Below are 17466 nucleotides of genomic sequence, written 5' to 3'. Positions count from 1 at the left end.
TTCTGCTACTTTATTAGCTGCTCGTTTATTGCTTTTATTTGATTTGCTTTGGTTTGAGCTGTGCTGCTTTGACCCATCTCCAGGGGTTTTTGAGTTCAGTTCAGCTCCCACTCCAGTGTGGTGATGTGAGAGGCCTGGCATGCCACTCGTGTTCATGCTGAGCTAAAGAATCCCACTCTATCCCTTCACCCTCCTCCTTATTTACCAAACCCAAAAGCACTATAGCTTGAAATCTCTGGCAGCATGCAAGCAGGTGGTGGGACCGAGGGCTTTATTAAAAAGCCTTTTTTGACTTCATCTCATGGCCCATAAAACCCTAAAACTGCTCTTTTAGTTTTACGTCCAACCTTCTGCTGGATCCATGACCTGAGTCGCTCCTCCTCTACTTCACTCCTTCCACAGGAACAGAGAGATGAAAAGAGAGATAAAATGTTCTGCAGCAGAGAGTTATATATTGTGGGTTTTCCTTGACATTTACTATTACTGCCTAGTGGCCCTGGAGAGTTTCAGATTTGCTACATACCTCCTCCATCAGCTTATCTAATGCTTCATGTGGTTTCACTTGTTACACACATAATTAATAATCTAAAGTGCATTGTAATTATATCGCAGATTCATGTAAAGAAAGGTAATTCTGTTGTTGAAAACTTTTGTCATTTTGTATCTTTAAACTTTTAATGCCTTTTTGTGTGTAAGCTCAACTATATAAACAACTGCAATTGCAGTTGAAGCTGTTGCTCAAATAATTCATGTGTTCATCAGCAGAATCCTTAATGGAAGGAAGTTTTATCATTGGTTTACTAAAAATAAGAGCTTGTTAAATGTAAAAGCAATGTTTCTGTGTCTAATTAATCCTTGACAATTTTATATGTAAGTTAAAGGCATCACACCTTTGATTTGCATCTAGTTTATCGTGATATAATATGTTGAAAAACAACTCACTCATACAGACTTTGTGTCCTCTAACTTTGACACAGATTTACTTGGTTATTTATTTATCTGAAATAAGTCCTCAGACATTTATTTATTTATTGCAATTCTTTTCTTTTTAAAAGATTTTCCATGTGGATATTCAGAAAATGATAAAAATCCAGTTAAAATTGATGGCCATTAACCAAATCCTACCACAACTAGTTAGGTAAGCGGTGTTAGGATTTTGTGCTTCTTATTTTTTGTTTTTCTTTAATTTATTGATAAATTTTTAAAACATGCTTATTGGAGCGCATAAAATTGTACAATGCAAAATGTAATGAGTTTGTTTTAAACTGTTTAAACTGCAGTAGTGCAATTATCATCATTAAGTCATCTTAAAATGGGACTTTAAAGTAATTTGTAATATCTCAACATAAGTAGCAGAGCTAAAATATGCCAAAGTAAAAAAAAAGAAAGAAAAAAGGTTTAGACTGGAATGCTGACTGAAAGGTAATTTTTAATGAATTCATTACTTTATAATTATATTTAAAAAGCATGAAATCAGTGTTTCATTAACAGCCTGACCTAAACACTGTCTACAATTTTCAAACTAATTCTGGGATGTGTGTGTAATGTGTACGTAGAATATGCTAAGCTGGGAGGTACTCCAAAATATACATGATAAACTATGCAGGTTATAGTTTTGACATCATTCATATGAAGGAAAAAACTTTTTTAACTAACTTTCCCAACTCCCCAGCTATAGTGAGGAAAGTTGCTTTTGTTATAGTCTTACGTGAGAGTCATCTTACACTCTTGTACTCTCTTTTTATCCCAGTAATATCTAGCTCAGTCAAAACTGTTGTTAACCGCTATTTGAGCTGCTGTTCTGTCTTGTAATTACCTTGGATCTCAATAGGCGTGCACATGTGGAGTTTCTTTTGAGCCACACCTGGCAATTCTAATTTTTATCCCACATTTAAATACTGTATCACTGCACACTACAGTTTCCCTGTTCTGCAGTTTTTTATCACTTCATTTTCTAATCTTTGGGGCAGTTTCCATCATATTCATCCAAATTCTACAGAGCTTATGACCTTGTAGTGTCTTGCAACTTCCCCCATTGAGCAAAGCATTGCCAGCAAAGACTTAACCTGCTTGAGAACATGATAAAAACCTCCCCTACTTTCTCCATATCCATTGGCTAAAATCCAGAAAAATGCACATCCTGCAGTGTGTGCTTTTGCATACAAGAGTCGGGACAGGGGAACAAGGGATGATAATGCTGTGCAATCCCAAAAAAGTTGATTGTTAAAATAAAATGCAGGAAAGCTGAAAGAAAAGATTTCATTGGCCAGCCTTTGACCTGATATACAGTTAAATGGCTCAAAGGTAGTTATCCCAGTGACACATCTGTTTGGAAGTCTCCCAGTGTTAAATGGCATCTGACTTGGGTGTGCAAACATGGCAGATTAACCTCTGAACTCTGAAAACAGCAGCAGCCCAGGAGGATAAGCCTTTGTGCTAGCTGAACAGTGTTTTCATGTAAACTTTGAAGGCTGTGACTTAACTGTGTCATTTGGGTGGCTTGATAGGTTTAAAAACTTAAATTGTATTTTAAGGGTATTGTAACCAATTAATTGCATAAACACACATCCATTTGCCTACCATTAACAGTGAGTTGCATTTAGAGAGGCGTCTAGCTCTGACAGATACGATGTTGGTGTGATGGAGTGCAACCATGTGTTTAAATATGTTTGACTGTGTGTATATTAGATGGTGGTATTAAGACCAACGACGCCTCCTATCAGGCTTGTCATTGGTGACATATTTGGGTGGCAGGTCAGAGATGTGTGCGGTCTGTGTTGTCCCAGGGTACGCTAGGTACTGTGTGTGTGGAATTTCACATGTTAGCACCATGGTTACACAAGCCAGCACAGGATCAAAGACTGTAGATCTTTCACAGGCACTCGAAAATGGGAGCCCATTTTCTCCTCCTGTCCTCTCCTTCTGACATCGTCTTTTGGCAGTCTCACCTCTTCTTTTTCATTTTCTATTGTTTCTGTCGCCGCCTGTGAAGGACAACATATGAACACTCTGAAATGCTCTCTGCCTGATTTTACTGTGGAGAATCATGACTTGGACTCCCTTCTGCTTATTTCACCCACTCACTCATTAGCTTTCCCCTCTCTCTGCTGTGCTTCCATGCACTCTATCTGTCACTCTATCCTTTGTTGTCCTTAGAGGGAGTCAGGAGGTGATGCTGCTGCGAGGCAGAGCTGAGTACTGTTGATTCTGGCTGCAGTCCAGCTGCCTGCGTGTATATGTTGTGTTTCCTCACCACTGTACCAAAGGTGGTTGGTGTGTTCATGGTCAAAACACAGTGTGGGATCTAAAACATGTCCTCACTCTGCAGGTTTCATGTCTGTCATGATTCTGCGCTGCTCAGTTTCAGTCAAAGCAGTAATTCACCTCTTGGAGAAGGCATTACCATGACGTTTACATGATGGCGGTTATTCAGCTATTCATTTCATCCATTTTAAATTTCCCCAGTCAGAATCGGGGGGACAGGCAGGTGGAGACTCTCCTAGCATGCTTTTAACAAAAGATAGAGAGGCACCATGCACAGTTTGCCAGCTTATCTAAGGAAAGTCAAGCACACGGATGAGCACACACAATTTCCAATATTTCTCCCAAGCTGCATGCGTGTCTTGGGACTCTGGGAGGAAATCCACAAATCGCCAGAGAGAAAATTAAAACTCAACCCAGAAAAAGCAACAGAGCTGAGACTGAAAATCAAGACTGATGATGACACAGTTGACCATTTTCCCGCTGTTTATTTTTCTCAGTTTTTTATTTTACTCACATCGCTATACTAACAAAACAAATAAAGGTGGTAATACTATGTTTTACTTTACCCAGTTATGCAAGCTTTACAAATGAAGTAGGGTTTTTTAGCTTTTCGTTACATCCAGATAAACTTCCTGTTTTGTCAAGCCTACACGAACACTAAGGGAACATTATGTGCTCATTTCAAAATGAAAACCATCACTAGAGACAAATGCCCGATACATTCTTATATATTACTTTCTCAGAAATGTTAAAATTCGATTTCTGTGCATCTATGAATATACTCCTTAGGGCTCATTATTAGACCTCAAGGGAACAACCATTTCAGGGGCCAAACAGATAGATGTTCCCAAGCAAAGTCTCTCTAGGATCTTTGTTCTTCCCGTGCCGAGAGGCAAAAACATGCATGTTAGGGTAATTGGTGGTTCTAAAATTAGATGTAGGTGTGGATGTGAAAAGGCAGCCTCCATGTGTTCGTCCTGTGATGAACTGCCGACCTCTGTGGACTGTACCGTACATTTTGTTGCATGTCGCCTGTAAAAGGCTCCTGAGATAGACCCCAAGATTAAGATACAAAATTGACACCAGAGGTCCAAGACCAGCCCCTGCAGTGTGCAAACCACCAGATTATAAATACCCTGAAAGAGGGTACAGTGGTAAGACTTAAGAGGTTACTGCCCCCATGACATGCCATCACTAAGGCTATCCCTAAAGGTACAATAACACACTTATTTTATGAGTAATGCATGTTGAAGGTAATAAATTGTTTCTGTTTTTTTAGCCGTTTCTCTATGTACTGTCATGTTTCGTAGCCTTGTAATATAATGATAATAAGATATAGATTGTTCTTAGCAAAAGACAAGAAACAACCAGGCTTGATTTCATAAAATTTGTTGACATTTTAAGCACAGGCAAAGGAAGGAGCTGTTTTTGGTTCCAGTAAGAATAACATTAGGCAGCGATCCTGATGCGAGCAGTATTTCGTGCTTTTTGGTTTCTTCATTAGGGTGGGGCCTCTCTGTTTGCCATTTGCATGTTCTACATGTTTCTTCCCACAGTCCAAAGATATGCATGGTAGATTAAGTGGTGATTTGGATTTAAAACGGTGGATTTGAGCGTAATAATTTTGCATTACGTCAACATAAGGCTGTTTAATTTTTCTTTCATGCAGCCAGTTACTTACTTACTCCATAAACAGTGCATTATGTTAATCTACAAAAAGGGAGGAGTGGATATAATTTAAGCCAGAATTTGTACCTGTTGCTATTCACTGATACATGTCAGTAGCCTCATTTGTCCTGTAACCTTGTGAAAAATGTAACCGGCACATAAAATGTTCTTGGTTTGCTGTCCTGAATAGTGTCCTGTCTGAGTAGTAGACAAAGTGAAATATCTATTTTATAATTATCCCAGCAATAGAAGTACTCTCTTACCCCCATGCCCATTTCCTTGTCTCTCTCCAGGTCTTGCTCGTGTTTGCAAAGGAGGACAGCCAAAGTGATGCCTTCTGGTGGGCCTGTGACCGCGCTGGTTTCAGGTGCAACATTGCACGGACGCCTGAGTCTGCTGTTGAATGTTTCCTAGACAAGCACCATGAGATAATAATCATTGATGGACGTCACTCACGCTATTTTGAGCCTGAAGCTGTTTGCCGGTGAGTGAAGTCTTTCTGACCAGAGTCACTGGTTCTATATTTTCTGTAATTTCTCTATTTTCACTTCAGTGAATGTTTTGAGAGTGTTTCCTCCCAGCAGCTGGGAGAAGACATTTTAGGAAGTAATTTGGTGTTGTATTACATATTTAAGAGTATATTGATACTTCTTTAATGTTTGGAAACCATCTCCTTAAACTGAAAAAGAAAAAAATACTAGCAAAGAAATGATTTAACCAAATCCACATCTTTTTGCACGTAATCATGTGCAATATATAGATCAAACTACATCAGTCAAAAGTTATAGCAAGGAGCAGTGAGTACTGAAGCTCCTATAGCTTTGGGACTCTGTTGTGAAGAACTGGTTGGTGCCATCTGGTGTTCACTGAAAGCAACACAGAAGTCTACAACTTGAAACCTGATGCTCCAAGTTATATTTACAGATTTCTTTATTCAGTTTTTCTCCAAAAGGAAGTACAAGATATTTGACTTCCCAAGTTATAGGAAGCCATAGTTGAGCAGGCACTAAAGTGAGTCTGCACTTTGCTGACATGAAATCAGCCAAAAGCCTGAAAAAGCTTTTTTTGCCCATTTGTCCAAAGTGGCCGTGGCTGTGCTGGCAGCTTTTCAAAAGTATATGCGCCTGCGAAATGATCCCGTTCACTCCCAGTCCTGTGCCAGATGTTAAATCCTTACTGCTCATAGAGTTGTGTGCATTTGTTTATTCATTTACTTATTTATTTACTGAGAACGACCTGTAGTCCTGTGTTCTGGATACATAAATAACATGACTTTCAGGTTTTCAAGTCAGCTTATTCTTTGTTTTAATAAATAAATCGAAGCTGGATGTTCCTTCGATTTTTTGGCATCTATTTAAAGAAAAACTTTATTCCATATTATTTTTAGCCAAGACAAGTGACTACTACTTATGTGTTTGATTTAGTTTTCCTCCAGACCTTTTAGTTATTGGCCTATAGTAAAAAGCTGTGCCCATATATTTTCTTGTGATTTATTTTAAGTGCTTCGTTATTTCCTCAAGTAAAGGAACAGATCCATTTATCTCCCCTGTCTCCAGAATACCACAGTTTGGCAACTCCTCCCTGTTTCCTCCTTCGCTCCTTTCCTCAATGTGTTTTTTTTTTTTTTTTTTTTTGCCTTTTCCACCTCCCGTCCTTATCCACCATGAGGATCTCTTCCATAATCCATTCCTTCTGTTCCTGCTTTCATTCTCTAACACTGCATACTCATTCCTCCTCCACCTCCTGGCCCCTTTCCCTTACGCTTTGCCAGTGGCCTTGTGGCTTTGTGGCCAATCCTCTGAGGTACATGTTTGGTTTGGTGTTTCTGTGTAAAACGCAGAAATGTTCTGTCCTCCTTTTGAGGCAATGACATCAACCCCCAAATCTGTCCACATGTTTGTCCTGTACATGAGTCCAAGCCACTTTTCCTGAACTCCTGCTGACTTTGTATCTGTATTTGTGTTATTTTCAGGATGATCCGTGCCACAAAGCTCTCTGAAAACACAGTTATTCTAGCTGTTGTGCCACAAAAGTAAGTCTGAGTTAATCTTCTTTGTAAATTTTAATATTCTGTGTTAATAATTAATTAGAAAATTATTCACATAAGACTTTAAGGTCTTTAAGGCTCAACTTCAAAACAAACTTCAGATGTTTACAGTATCCATTAGTATGGATGCCTTTGAATGGGGTAGTCTTTCAAAGGCATTTTATCTTACTATGTTGGGTTCATGTACAGCATTACACTTTTTTTAACCATATTAAGCAACCATGAACTCTATCAGGTTCATTTTTTAACTAGACTTTTAATTTGAAAATCAGCACATCAACCGATTATTCCAACACTTTCCAAAAAAAAAGTTATTCCTCAAAATATTTTCATATATTTTTATATAATTCTCTTAAAATCTGCAAGGTCAACAGCAACCTGTCTACGGTTATGGTTGGATGGTGGATTTTATTTTAGTCACATGGTAAACAGACAAATTTTCAGTTGCGAGATGATGTTATAATTTAGTATTACTTTTTGATTTTAAGATTGTTTGTTCAAAATAGAAGAAATGTCTATTAAAAAAGGATGGGTATCAACCAAATGCAAGAACTTTTTTTTTTCAATAATATGACTTTGCTGTTGAAAATCTTCTTGTCTCCTCACCCTCAACCCAGTCACGGCAGATGGCTCCGCCCCCCTGAGCCTGGTTCAGCCGGAGGCTTCTTCCTGTTAAAAGGGAGTTTTTTTTTACCACTGTTGCCAAGTGCTTGCTCATAGGGGGTTGTCAGATTTTGGGGATTTTCTCTATATTATTGTAGAGTCTTTACCTTACATTGCAAACTCCATTGAAACAATTGTTATTTTCAATTGGTGCTGTTCATTTTGGATGCAATCACTCATATTAAAAAAAAGTTGACTGACTTTTGAGAGTTTAAACTGCACAGTTTTCCATTCATTGTTTGAGCAGACCACTCCAAGCATGATTTTGAAAAATGATTGTGGTTGCAGATGGTAATCATTCTTTTCTGTCACTGTATAGACCGTCTGACCAAGAAGAGCCATCTGTTCTTCCTCTCCTCTGCGCTGGATTTAGCAGAGTACGTCCAACAACTTTTGCCTGTGCTTGTGACTTTGTTTATATCAGATGCAGCCCTCAATGTGTTATGCTTGTTTCTCCTTGAGGCGTTTCATTGATCATCTAAAGGTTTTAAACACTTAAACAGCAGCGTGTTGCCAGTTTTGAAAGAGGCACTTATTGTCCATGTTTTTTAATGGTGTGAAAATGACGTTGGAGGTTTCAATACGATTTGCTACTGACTCATTCAATCTTTCCACCCCCTTTCTCTCCTTCAAATGTCACTTAACCTTGTTTGGCCTCCAGAGGTTTGTGGAGAACAACAGTGTGTCAGCATGCTATAATGAGCTCATACAGATGGAGCATGGAGAGGTGCGCTGCCAGTTCAAACTCAGGTACAAGTGGAGGGCAAAGACACATAGATCATATCATGCAATTATGTGAACATGCACAGACATATACTGTGTAAGTGTTCTTTGGTACTGACTTTCCTAATTCTTAGTCTGGTGGCTTTATTCATCCACAGGGCTTGTAATTCCATCTTCACTGCCTTGGAGCACTGCCAAGAAGCTGTGGAGATCACCAGTGAGGACCACATAATACAGGTAAACATATTACACACCTTCCAACGCAGCAAAAGCTTTTCTTTAAATCACAAAGCTAGTGATAGTCAGTATTTGTGTAATATCTGTGGCTTTCATCCTCAAGTAGTTAATCCAAAAAAACTGTGTATGACTTTAATACCTTTACATATAAACTGTGTCTCTCTTAGTTTTTGTCTTGGTCGCGGCAATTGTGAAATAAATAGAAACACAACAAAGCATCACATTTACAGATTTTACATACATTAACAACAATGTGCTACATAAAAAAGTCGAAGTCGAGTCACCGCAAAACAGCATGTACCTCCTTATAGACAGATTATCCTTTCCCCCTCTGTATGGGGAAGAGGTGATCAGGGAAATTTAGACATAAGAGGACAATAAGAAAAATATACAACTTTTTCCTTTAATCTAATAGTTTTGTGGTTATTTCACAGTACGTGAATCCAGCATTTGAACGGATGATGGGCTATCACAAAGGGGAATTGATCGGGAAAGAACTGACTGAACTTCCCAAGAGTGACAAGAACAGAGCTGATCTGCTGGACACCATCAACAACTGTATCAAAAAAGGAAAGGTCAGTCCTGTACCCATTCATCTCCATCCAACCTATCTGTGAGATCTGACAGCATTTCATACCCTGACTGGCCTGTCGTCTCTGAAGGAATGGCAGGGCATTTATTATGCCAGAAAGAAATCAGGGGACAGTATACAACAGCATGTGAGGATAACACCAGTCATCGGCCAAGGAGGGTAAGCCAAGTTAAACAAGCGAACGTTGTTAGTGTACAGCTCCTAGAAAGAAATCTCTGATTCCTGTCCTCTTCCCACAGGAAAATTCGACATTTTGTAGCCATCAAGAGACCGCATATTGACAACAACAATCAGGTTGGTGAAATGATCATCTGATCGTTTACTCTGAAAAGTTTCCTTCCACCCAAGGCAGGGACAATCATTTCCATCAGTTTGTCACTAACACTGCAAAAAAGAAATACCAATCTGAATTTTAGTATGAGTGAGGCATGGCTAATTCTTTAATAATACTGTACCTAGTGTAGAAGCTAATTGTACAAACCTTGGCAAAGGAGAGGTCATTATACAAGGAGTGAAACAGGAGCTTCGGCAATAACAACTAGAAGTTAAAGGTTTTAATCAAATATTTACTCATTCAGGTACTTAAGGATTCTAATGTGGGACTCTCTTTCTTTGCTTACTTGGGGTTTTGGTTGGGTTTTGCTATAGCCACATCTTTAAATGATTCGGTTCTAATATATTTATGTAGTGCCAAATCACAATAACAACCACCTATGAGCAAGCAATTGGCAACAGTGGGAAGAAAAACTCCCTTGTAACAGGAAGAAACCTCCCAACAGAACCAGACTCAGAAAGCGGCAGCTATCTGCCGCAACCAAGTTGGGGGTGAGGAGACAAGAACAATTTCAACAACAAAGTCATATTGTTGGAAAAAAAAAATCATATTCTTGTGTTTGGTTATTACCCATCCCTAAATGAAAAATATTCAGCTCCTACGTGCAGGTGCTTGTAGTTGAAAAAAGAAGAAGAAGAAGAAGAAGAAGAAGAAAACGGGCAGCTACAAAATATTATTTGTGTTGTGGAGCTTAAACAAATGTCAAACTATCAGCAGCGCTAATGCTGCAGTGCTTTTTGGCCCAATCAAGTCTGGTGATGAAATATACCACTGAGTCCAAACTGCACTCACTGATTGCAAACTCTGCTGGCAGTTACATCTATATAAATGCGTCAAATGATCTGTAGGCTAAAGTGTCAGATTTACTTCAATACCTCAACAAAACATGTGGGCTCACAGGCTTCCAGCACTATTGAGCACCATGCACAGCTACTCTGAAGCAGGTGCCGCTACGCTCAGCTGGGTTCCCAGCCAATAACGTCATACTATGCTAAGCTACAGCTAAGCACCAGGATCTCCCACTAAGGCCTAAGGAAGGCGAGCAGCCAGGCACCAAGGCTATTTATACCCTGGGCAAAGCTGCACAGGCACTAGGTTTAGCTCATTGCTCTCTTTCATCGTGTGTGCATAAGGTGAGTCAGCCACTGACATTTGACTGCCAAAGCCAAATGGCACTCATTCCTGCTTGTCGGGGCTGGGAATCCTTGGGCATGGCAGCGACTGATCCGATTCTAGTCATCCCCCACAACCTAAGATGTGCAGTGTCAAACTGGATGGTATTATCACAGTGTCATTTCTAGATTTTATTCATTTTTTACCACAAATTACCATAGGGAATTGATGCAAAGAAGCAACAAAGTTTTAGCATTTGATGGCTCTCTAGAACTAAATCATGACCCGAGGCATGTAGTACATCTTCACTGAGATTATCTATTTGACAACCCAAGGCCACAAAGGCCATTTCAGGATACCATTTATGTGACATTGGATACCCGCTTAAGATCTTTTCCTCTGAGCACTTAAAGCCCCACATTACTCCTCATCTTTTCCCACCCAGATGTTTGGCTGTAGACCATGGTTTCCGTTTCATTGTGTTGTTTAGTTAGCACTCCAGACTTACAGCAGGTTTTGGGTCAGTTTTGTTTGTCTTTCCCCTCATTATAATCTCAACTATTACAAGCTTTAGCCAAGCCAATTTAAAAGATGTTTAGATGTCTGCTTGTGCTTTGCAGCCCAAGAAGAACATTAAATTGTAGCCAGTTAAATCTGGAAACTTTGCATGTCATTAGACATGTTTACACTGTCTTAATCCTATTTACTCAGTATGAGACACACTCAATGCCTAATACTTTATACCCCCTTTGCTTAAAACTTTAAGCAAAGGGGGTATAAAGAAAGACCAACTAGCCAATTCTATGAGATTGAAATGGATTTTAAAAATGACATGTAGCTGAAGTGTTCAAGGGATAGTTTTCATTGCTCCATAGCGAAATTACACGTTCCTAAATATGTAAAAATGATTTACAGTTATAGACAGTGTTTGTATACATGCATAAATGATTGCATAAACATGCAGGTTGCGCTGTCAGCAAGTTGCATAGGTGCAGTGAGTCACTGGGTAAGGAAAATCTTCTTAACCTGATTAGAGGCTCTACCCATCCGAAGAACCTGAGTGTGACTAACAGGATGTACCATGCAAATTGTTACCTATATAAATATGCTGTATTAAATATATGCATGCAAACACACATATATATTGAGAGAGAGGCAGACACAGCAAACAAGTTTAAAATACACAAAAGCTCATAGCCATGAGTTCTGCCTTTCCAAACATTTGTGAAAGAATGGGGCATTCTAAAAGGTTCACTGAATCACGTGTAGTAGTTACTGTAATAGAATGTGACAATGGTACTGGGTCAGTTCTTGAAATTCCTTCCTTCCTAGATATTCCATAATCAACCTTAAGAGACATTATTGCAAAGTGGAAACATTTGGGAACCACAGCACCTGAGCCACAAAGTAGCAGACCATGTAAAGTTGCTGAGTGCAAAGAAGTGCACAGCGAAAAAAAGTTTTCCATCGGTGTGCAGACTTCAGACTCCTTTAACATCAGCATGAAAACCGTGTACCAAGAGCTTCAGGGCATGAGCAGGGAACTCCCACACGTGACCTTAGCACAAAAAAGAAAATAACAGAATAAGCTGCTTAGCATTGGCAGAGGACATTTTGCAAGTTCTTAATGGGCACAACCCACGTAATCAACTCTGTTGCTCCACCCACAGATGTGTTTTACTTACAAGGAAATAAAATTTATTCCCAAGAAGCACTCTTACAATAAAGACATAATCCACCAAACACAAATTTCTTAACTTTTAAAAAAATAAATGAATCTATGATTTAGTGCATTGAAATGTATGTTACCATTAGCTTGACTCATAAGAATTGTATAAATATCACTATATAAAGAATCAAACGCAATTAGCATACTGCTAGTGTCACTGCGCTTGAGCCTATAGTGTGTGTTAACATGCTAAGTAGTTACTAGTTTTTAGTCTTTGAATTAAGAAGTGCTATGTCACTGATACAGAGACAGGGTGGGTTTATATTTATTAAGATCTTGTCCTGCAGACATACATTTTATGATATGCCATTTTTATACTACATAAATCCATTCTGATCAAACACGTTGGTAACACACTGGATCACTTTGCAGGCTATCCACTTTACTTACTTAACGACTTTAATACTGTATTCATAGTCATACTGAATTCTCCAGTCATACATAGGTTGTATTCACAATGCTCTGTTATAGTAATACAAACCTGTATATTCCTTGCAGTTCCTTTGCCTAAATCAATAATTTTTATAGACTGCTAAATCTTAACAATGATACAGAAGGCTGAAATAAGATTGGAACAAATTCTTAAAATATACAGAATGTTAAAATAAATCCAGCATTTTGCTTTAGCCCCAAATGCGTCTGATTATATCCATCACAGTAAATGCATATCCACAGTGCACACCTAAATTTTAATCATCTCTTGCTCTCTGTCCACCAGCTCCACAAGTTCAACAAGGAGGAGAGATACAGCGGGGAAAATTCTCACTCAGGTATCTTACAACATTTTTTTTTCTTTCACAGTTCCTTTATCTCTTAATTGCAGAGGTGTATTTTATGGTTCTCGCAAGTAGAACTAATAGATAAATATAGAATGATATGGAATTATTTTCGGATAGGCTCCATTTGGAGAAGGTAAATTATAGAGTTCATCCACAATGGTCTGACAATGAGAAAATAGGATGGATCATCTCAAACTGGTTTCTTGAATATGACAGCGGGCTGTACTCAAATGCATAAGGCATTGTAACCTTGGTTCTCTGAGTGAGAGAATGTCACATATTCTGAGTGGAGAGATAGTCTCGATATGATAGAGAACTCCCGTTTCACCGCATCCCAAAGGTGTTCTGTAACCAACCGTTTTACATCATGGATGTGTAGCCAACAAACATAAAGCAAATGCATGTGGAGCAGAATTTTTGAGGACTGTTTTCTGCACCTTGTCGAATCTTTGTCACAAAGAATTAAAGCAGTTCTGAAGGAAAAAGGGGATCCTACCCAGTACTAGTAAAGTGTATCTAGTAAAGTGGCTGTTAAGTGTATTAAATTAAATTAAATCAAATCAAGCAGCTAAAGCAAAAGTATTATCTATGCAGAATATATAAATGACACTGTTGGTTTAATAATTTTTGGTTCATTAATGTGTATTTCATTTTAATGTTGCACATGTAGATGACTTATTAACTGCTGGGTAACCTTATTTCCAGTATTTAAGACTGCAGACTGTTACGTAGCTTTAGCTTTAAAATAAATGTGATGGAGTATAAAGTAAAACACTGTAAATGCAATGGAGTTGAAGCAGAATGCTGAATAACAGTGAACTTTAAACAAGCTACAAGTACATTAAAACTGTACTCGAGCTAAGTCCTTGAGTAAATCTACTTTGTTAAATTCCGCTGTCCTATCCATGCTCTCTTTAAATGTCAGTGGATATTGTAAGGGGGTCACCAAAGTAAACAAGTCCACGTTTGTTATTATTCTCAAAGATGAAATTACTTGATCGTATTACATGCATTACTTCCATCCGCAGAGTGCTATTCTCTACGACACCGAGACAGAAGAAAAGATTCGATGGACGACCGATCGGTGAGCTCCCGTAGTAGTGACGGTAAGGATATTTAAAATGTGTTTTACGTTTTTGAGCCTCTGTTTAAATTGGTACAACTTTAGTTTGCGCCACTCCAAAAGCACAACCAGACATCTAAACATATTTTCAATTGGCTTGGCTAAAGCTGATAACAGTTAAGATTATAATGAGGAGAAGATAAACAAAACAGGCCCCAATCCTGATGTACGGCAAGTGTGGAGCGCTAACTAAACAACACAATGTAACGGGAGCCATGGTCTACAGCTAAATATCTGAAGAAGATGTTTGAACACAAAACAACCGTAGTAGATTGAACATAATAAAAAAATGTGAATAAAGCAAAGGAGAACACAAAATAGGAGTGGGTAAAGAAAGAATGAAGGAATGATTGGAGATAGCGAATGAGAGAGTGAGTCAGACTGTGTTATGGTAGGTGCTTGAACTAAAGAGATCGTACAGAGAGATGTTGAGGGCTGATAACATGCATACCTCCCTCTTCCACTCACTTTGACGCAGCTGCTATTTTAAGTTATCTCAGCTGCATGCTGCTTCTCCTCTGCTCACCCTCAAAATATTTTCTCTTGCTCTTTTTTATCTCTTTCATTCATGAGCATTTTGATGAAAGCCAAAATCGTGTTATTATTACTGATAATCCACAAGCCATAATATAGTGATCACAATACCAATACCATAATGTTTTCTACATTGCAGCTCCCAGTTTACAAAATCGAAGATACTCTTCTGTGGCCAGGATTCATTCTATGACCATTGAGGCTCCAATAACAAAGGTATGCTGCTTTAAGCAGTGGAGTTAATCATTTACAGTAAAATAAACCTTAAATGTACCAAAGCAAATGCTATGTAAAAATGACCAGAAGTCACAACTTGCACTGTGTTTTTATCCTTCGATGCCAGAGACAATATGTTTGTGGGTTGTCTGTCCAGCCCTCAGCATGTACGTTCATCCATCTGTTTTGGGGTTTTTTTTTTCATTACAAGAAGTCACAATGACTCAACAAAGAACTTAGAAGAATTAACCTGTTAAAGGTCACTGAAGCTCCGAAAACACTTTTTTTTTCTTGGTTATAACTCTTTAAATTTCATACTCTTTTGATGACAGCATTGTACACAAATAAAATGAAACCTCCGTTTGTGAAAAAGTAAAATAGTGGCATTTTATTTCCAAAGTCAGCTTTATTGTGACTTCATAATGTTTTTCACTGTTGTGGCTGTTGTCCAAGTAACTCAGGAACAAACTGGAAGTGTTTGGACACATTTATAATATCTAACATATCAAGCATTTAGTAGCTTGAGGGACCACCTTTCACAGCAATAACAGGAAGTGCTAACTGCTAACTGGCTACTCTTTTCCCTCATTCCCAGGTAATAAACATCATCAATGCAGCTCAGGAGAGCAGTCCAGTAACGGTAGCCGAAGCTCTGGACCGTGTGTTGGAGATCCTGAGGACCACTGAGCTCTACTCCCCTCAGCTTGCCTCCAAAGAAGATGACCCACACACAAGCGACCTGGTTGGCGGGCTTATGAGTGTAAGAATTAGTTAGTATACGTACTTAAACATTGGTTCGTAAGTTGAGATGCCTGAAACACTTTATAAGGAGACATAAGAAACAGGCTGTTTTTAATCACAGTGTAAAACTGTTACCTCATGCATATAAAATATAAAAAGGTATTTTCATTCAGCCGAGAAATGTTTGCCTTCAGCAATCACGCTTGTGTTTTTGTACTGCCAACAGTTTTTATTTAATTTGAATTTGTTGAATAAGCCCAACTATGAGGTGAGTCACTGCACGCATACATTTCTGTTTTGAAAGCAAGTTTTAGGTTCCAGCAGCAATATTATAGACCGCTGATGCAGTCTATCAGTCAAATTGTTTAATGTATGATTTTTCTCCGCAGTATAGATCTGCTGTGTTTTCTAGTAACTACCAAAAGTACATCAATTCAGTGACAATGTGATGGTAAAGGAGATACCAGCTCTACTTTTCTCCTCCTATTGTTATGGTTCAGGCTCATCCTTCAGGCTCATCTTGTATTCATCTCTCCAAAGAAGTTTTTTCAAAACAGGCTCTTTCTGACAAAGTCTTATCTGGCCTTCATGTTCTTGAAAGTAACCAATGGTTTGCACCTTGTTGTAAACACTGTATGTCCGTTTATGAAGGCGTCTCTTGCTTAAAGACTTTGAGTCTTGACAAAAGTCTTCTTGTCAAGAGGTTTGTCTTAACCAAGAACATAATTCTTTAATTATCCCCTTTAGTTGTCTTTCAGTGTTGCTGTGCATTCATTCTTTTAAAAAATATACCAGATTGTTGATTTGGCCACATCAAAATCTCTCTGATGGGTTTATTTTAGTTCCACTGCTTAATTATGGCCTCCTTCACTTGCATCAATATCTCTGTGGACCTTATAGTTAAGAGTTCCAGTGCAAAGACACCAAATGCAAGTTCAACACTCAAAATCAGCTTCAGAAAGTGCCTTTCTGATGATGGGGTACTGTATATAAAAATATCTAAACTAAACAGTTAATGCAGTACTTTTAAACTCCATTGGTTAAAGCGCTGCACTGAATTACAATAATTGAAACACACTTTTAATGGTATACAGAGGCACAACTACAAAAGAAACTCTGCAAAATAAAGTTTTAAAAAGCTTTCTCTCCTTGGAAGTTTTACTTGTTTCACCATCTCTGTGGGGAGTGGCTCACTTTTGGAAGCAGACTCGAGTGGTCAGTTAGAGAACGGCAGTTTTCTTGTCTTCCATGTTGGGTTTATTTTGATGCTTAGTTAATCCACCAACTCTCCCCAATAAATGCATCTTTCACTCCAGTTTGTTGCACTGTGTGTGCAAGTTGAAATATTGAGCATGGCTGCCACATTATTTGTTTTGGGGTTCTAATGGAATAGTCAGATGTTAAGAATAATAGGCTCACTGTCTGTCTCAAGAAACAAAATCATTTTCAAAAAATCATTTTCTTCATTTTTTTCCCCTCCAGGATGGGCTGCGCAGACTCTCTGGGAATGAATATGTTTTCTGCAAAAGTAAGTTTTAATGCACTGTAATATCAATGGCAACAAAGAAAAAGAAACAGAGGAATACAGTGGGTACTATTGCACACTGGTGTGTTTTCATGAGTGAATATCCACAACAAGGGGGTGAAAAATCAATATATATTGCACAATAATCCTGTGCATTATGTAAATATTTCAATGTATG

The 17466-nt window shown here is 38.4% G+C and overlaps 1 protein-coding gene across 2 annotated transcripts in view; it reads left to right on the top strand.

Annotated features, from left to right (window-relative positions):
• The window catches only part of pde8b (phosphodiesterase 8B), a 45793-nt gene that overhangs the window by 14331 nt on the left and 13996 nt on the right, over positions 1 to 17466 (top strand). For both annotated transcript variants that reach the window (XM_004566864.6, XM_004566865.3), the window contains exons 3-15: positions 5226 to 5416; positions 6905 to 6964; positions 7962 to 8019; positions 8304 to 8392; positions 8524 to 8602; positions 9037 to 9177; positions 9265 to 9353; positions 9434 to 9488; positions 13089 to 13140; positions 14178 to 14255; positions 14946 to 15022; positions 15618 to 15782; positions 17246 to 17291. In XM_004566864.6, coding sequence (XP_004566921.2) covers positions 5226 to 5416; positions 6905 to 6964; positions 7962 to 8019; positions 8304 to 8392; positions 8524 to 8602; positions 9037 to 9177; positions 9265 to 9353; positions 9434 to 9488; positions 13089 to 13140; positions 14178 to 14255; positions 14946 to 15022; positions 15618 to 15782; positions 17246 to 17291 — 1180 coding nt within the window. The remainder of the gene's footprint in view (positions 1 to 5225; positions 5417 to 6904; positions 6965 to 7961; positions 8020 to 8303; positions 8393 to 8523; positions 8603 to 9036; positions 9178 to 9264; positions 9354 to 9433; positions 9489 to 13088; positions 13141 to 14177; positions 14256 to 14945; positions 15023 to 15617; positions 15783 to 17245; positions 17292 to 17466) is intronic.

This window comes from Maylandia zebra, linkage group LG7 (assembly GCF_041146795.1).
Source record: "Maylandia zebra isolate NMK-2024a linkage group LG7, Mzebra_GT3a, whole genome shotgun sequence".
NCBI lineage: Eukaryota > Metazoa > Chordata > Actinopteri > Cichliformes > Cichlidae > Maylandia > Maylandia zebra.
Note: the sequence above shows the minus strand (reverse complement) of the source record. Positions and strands in the feature narration are given on the sequence as shown.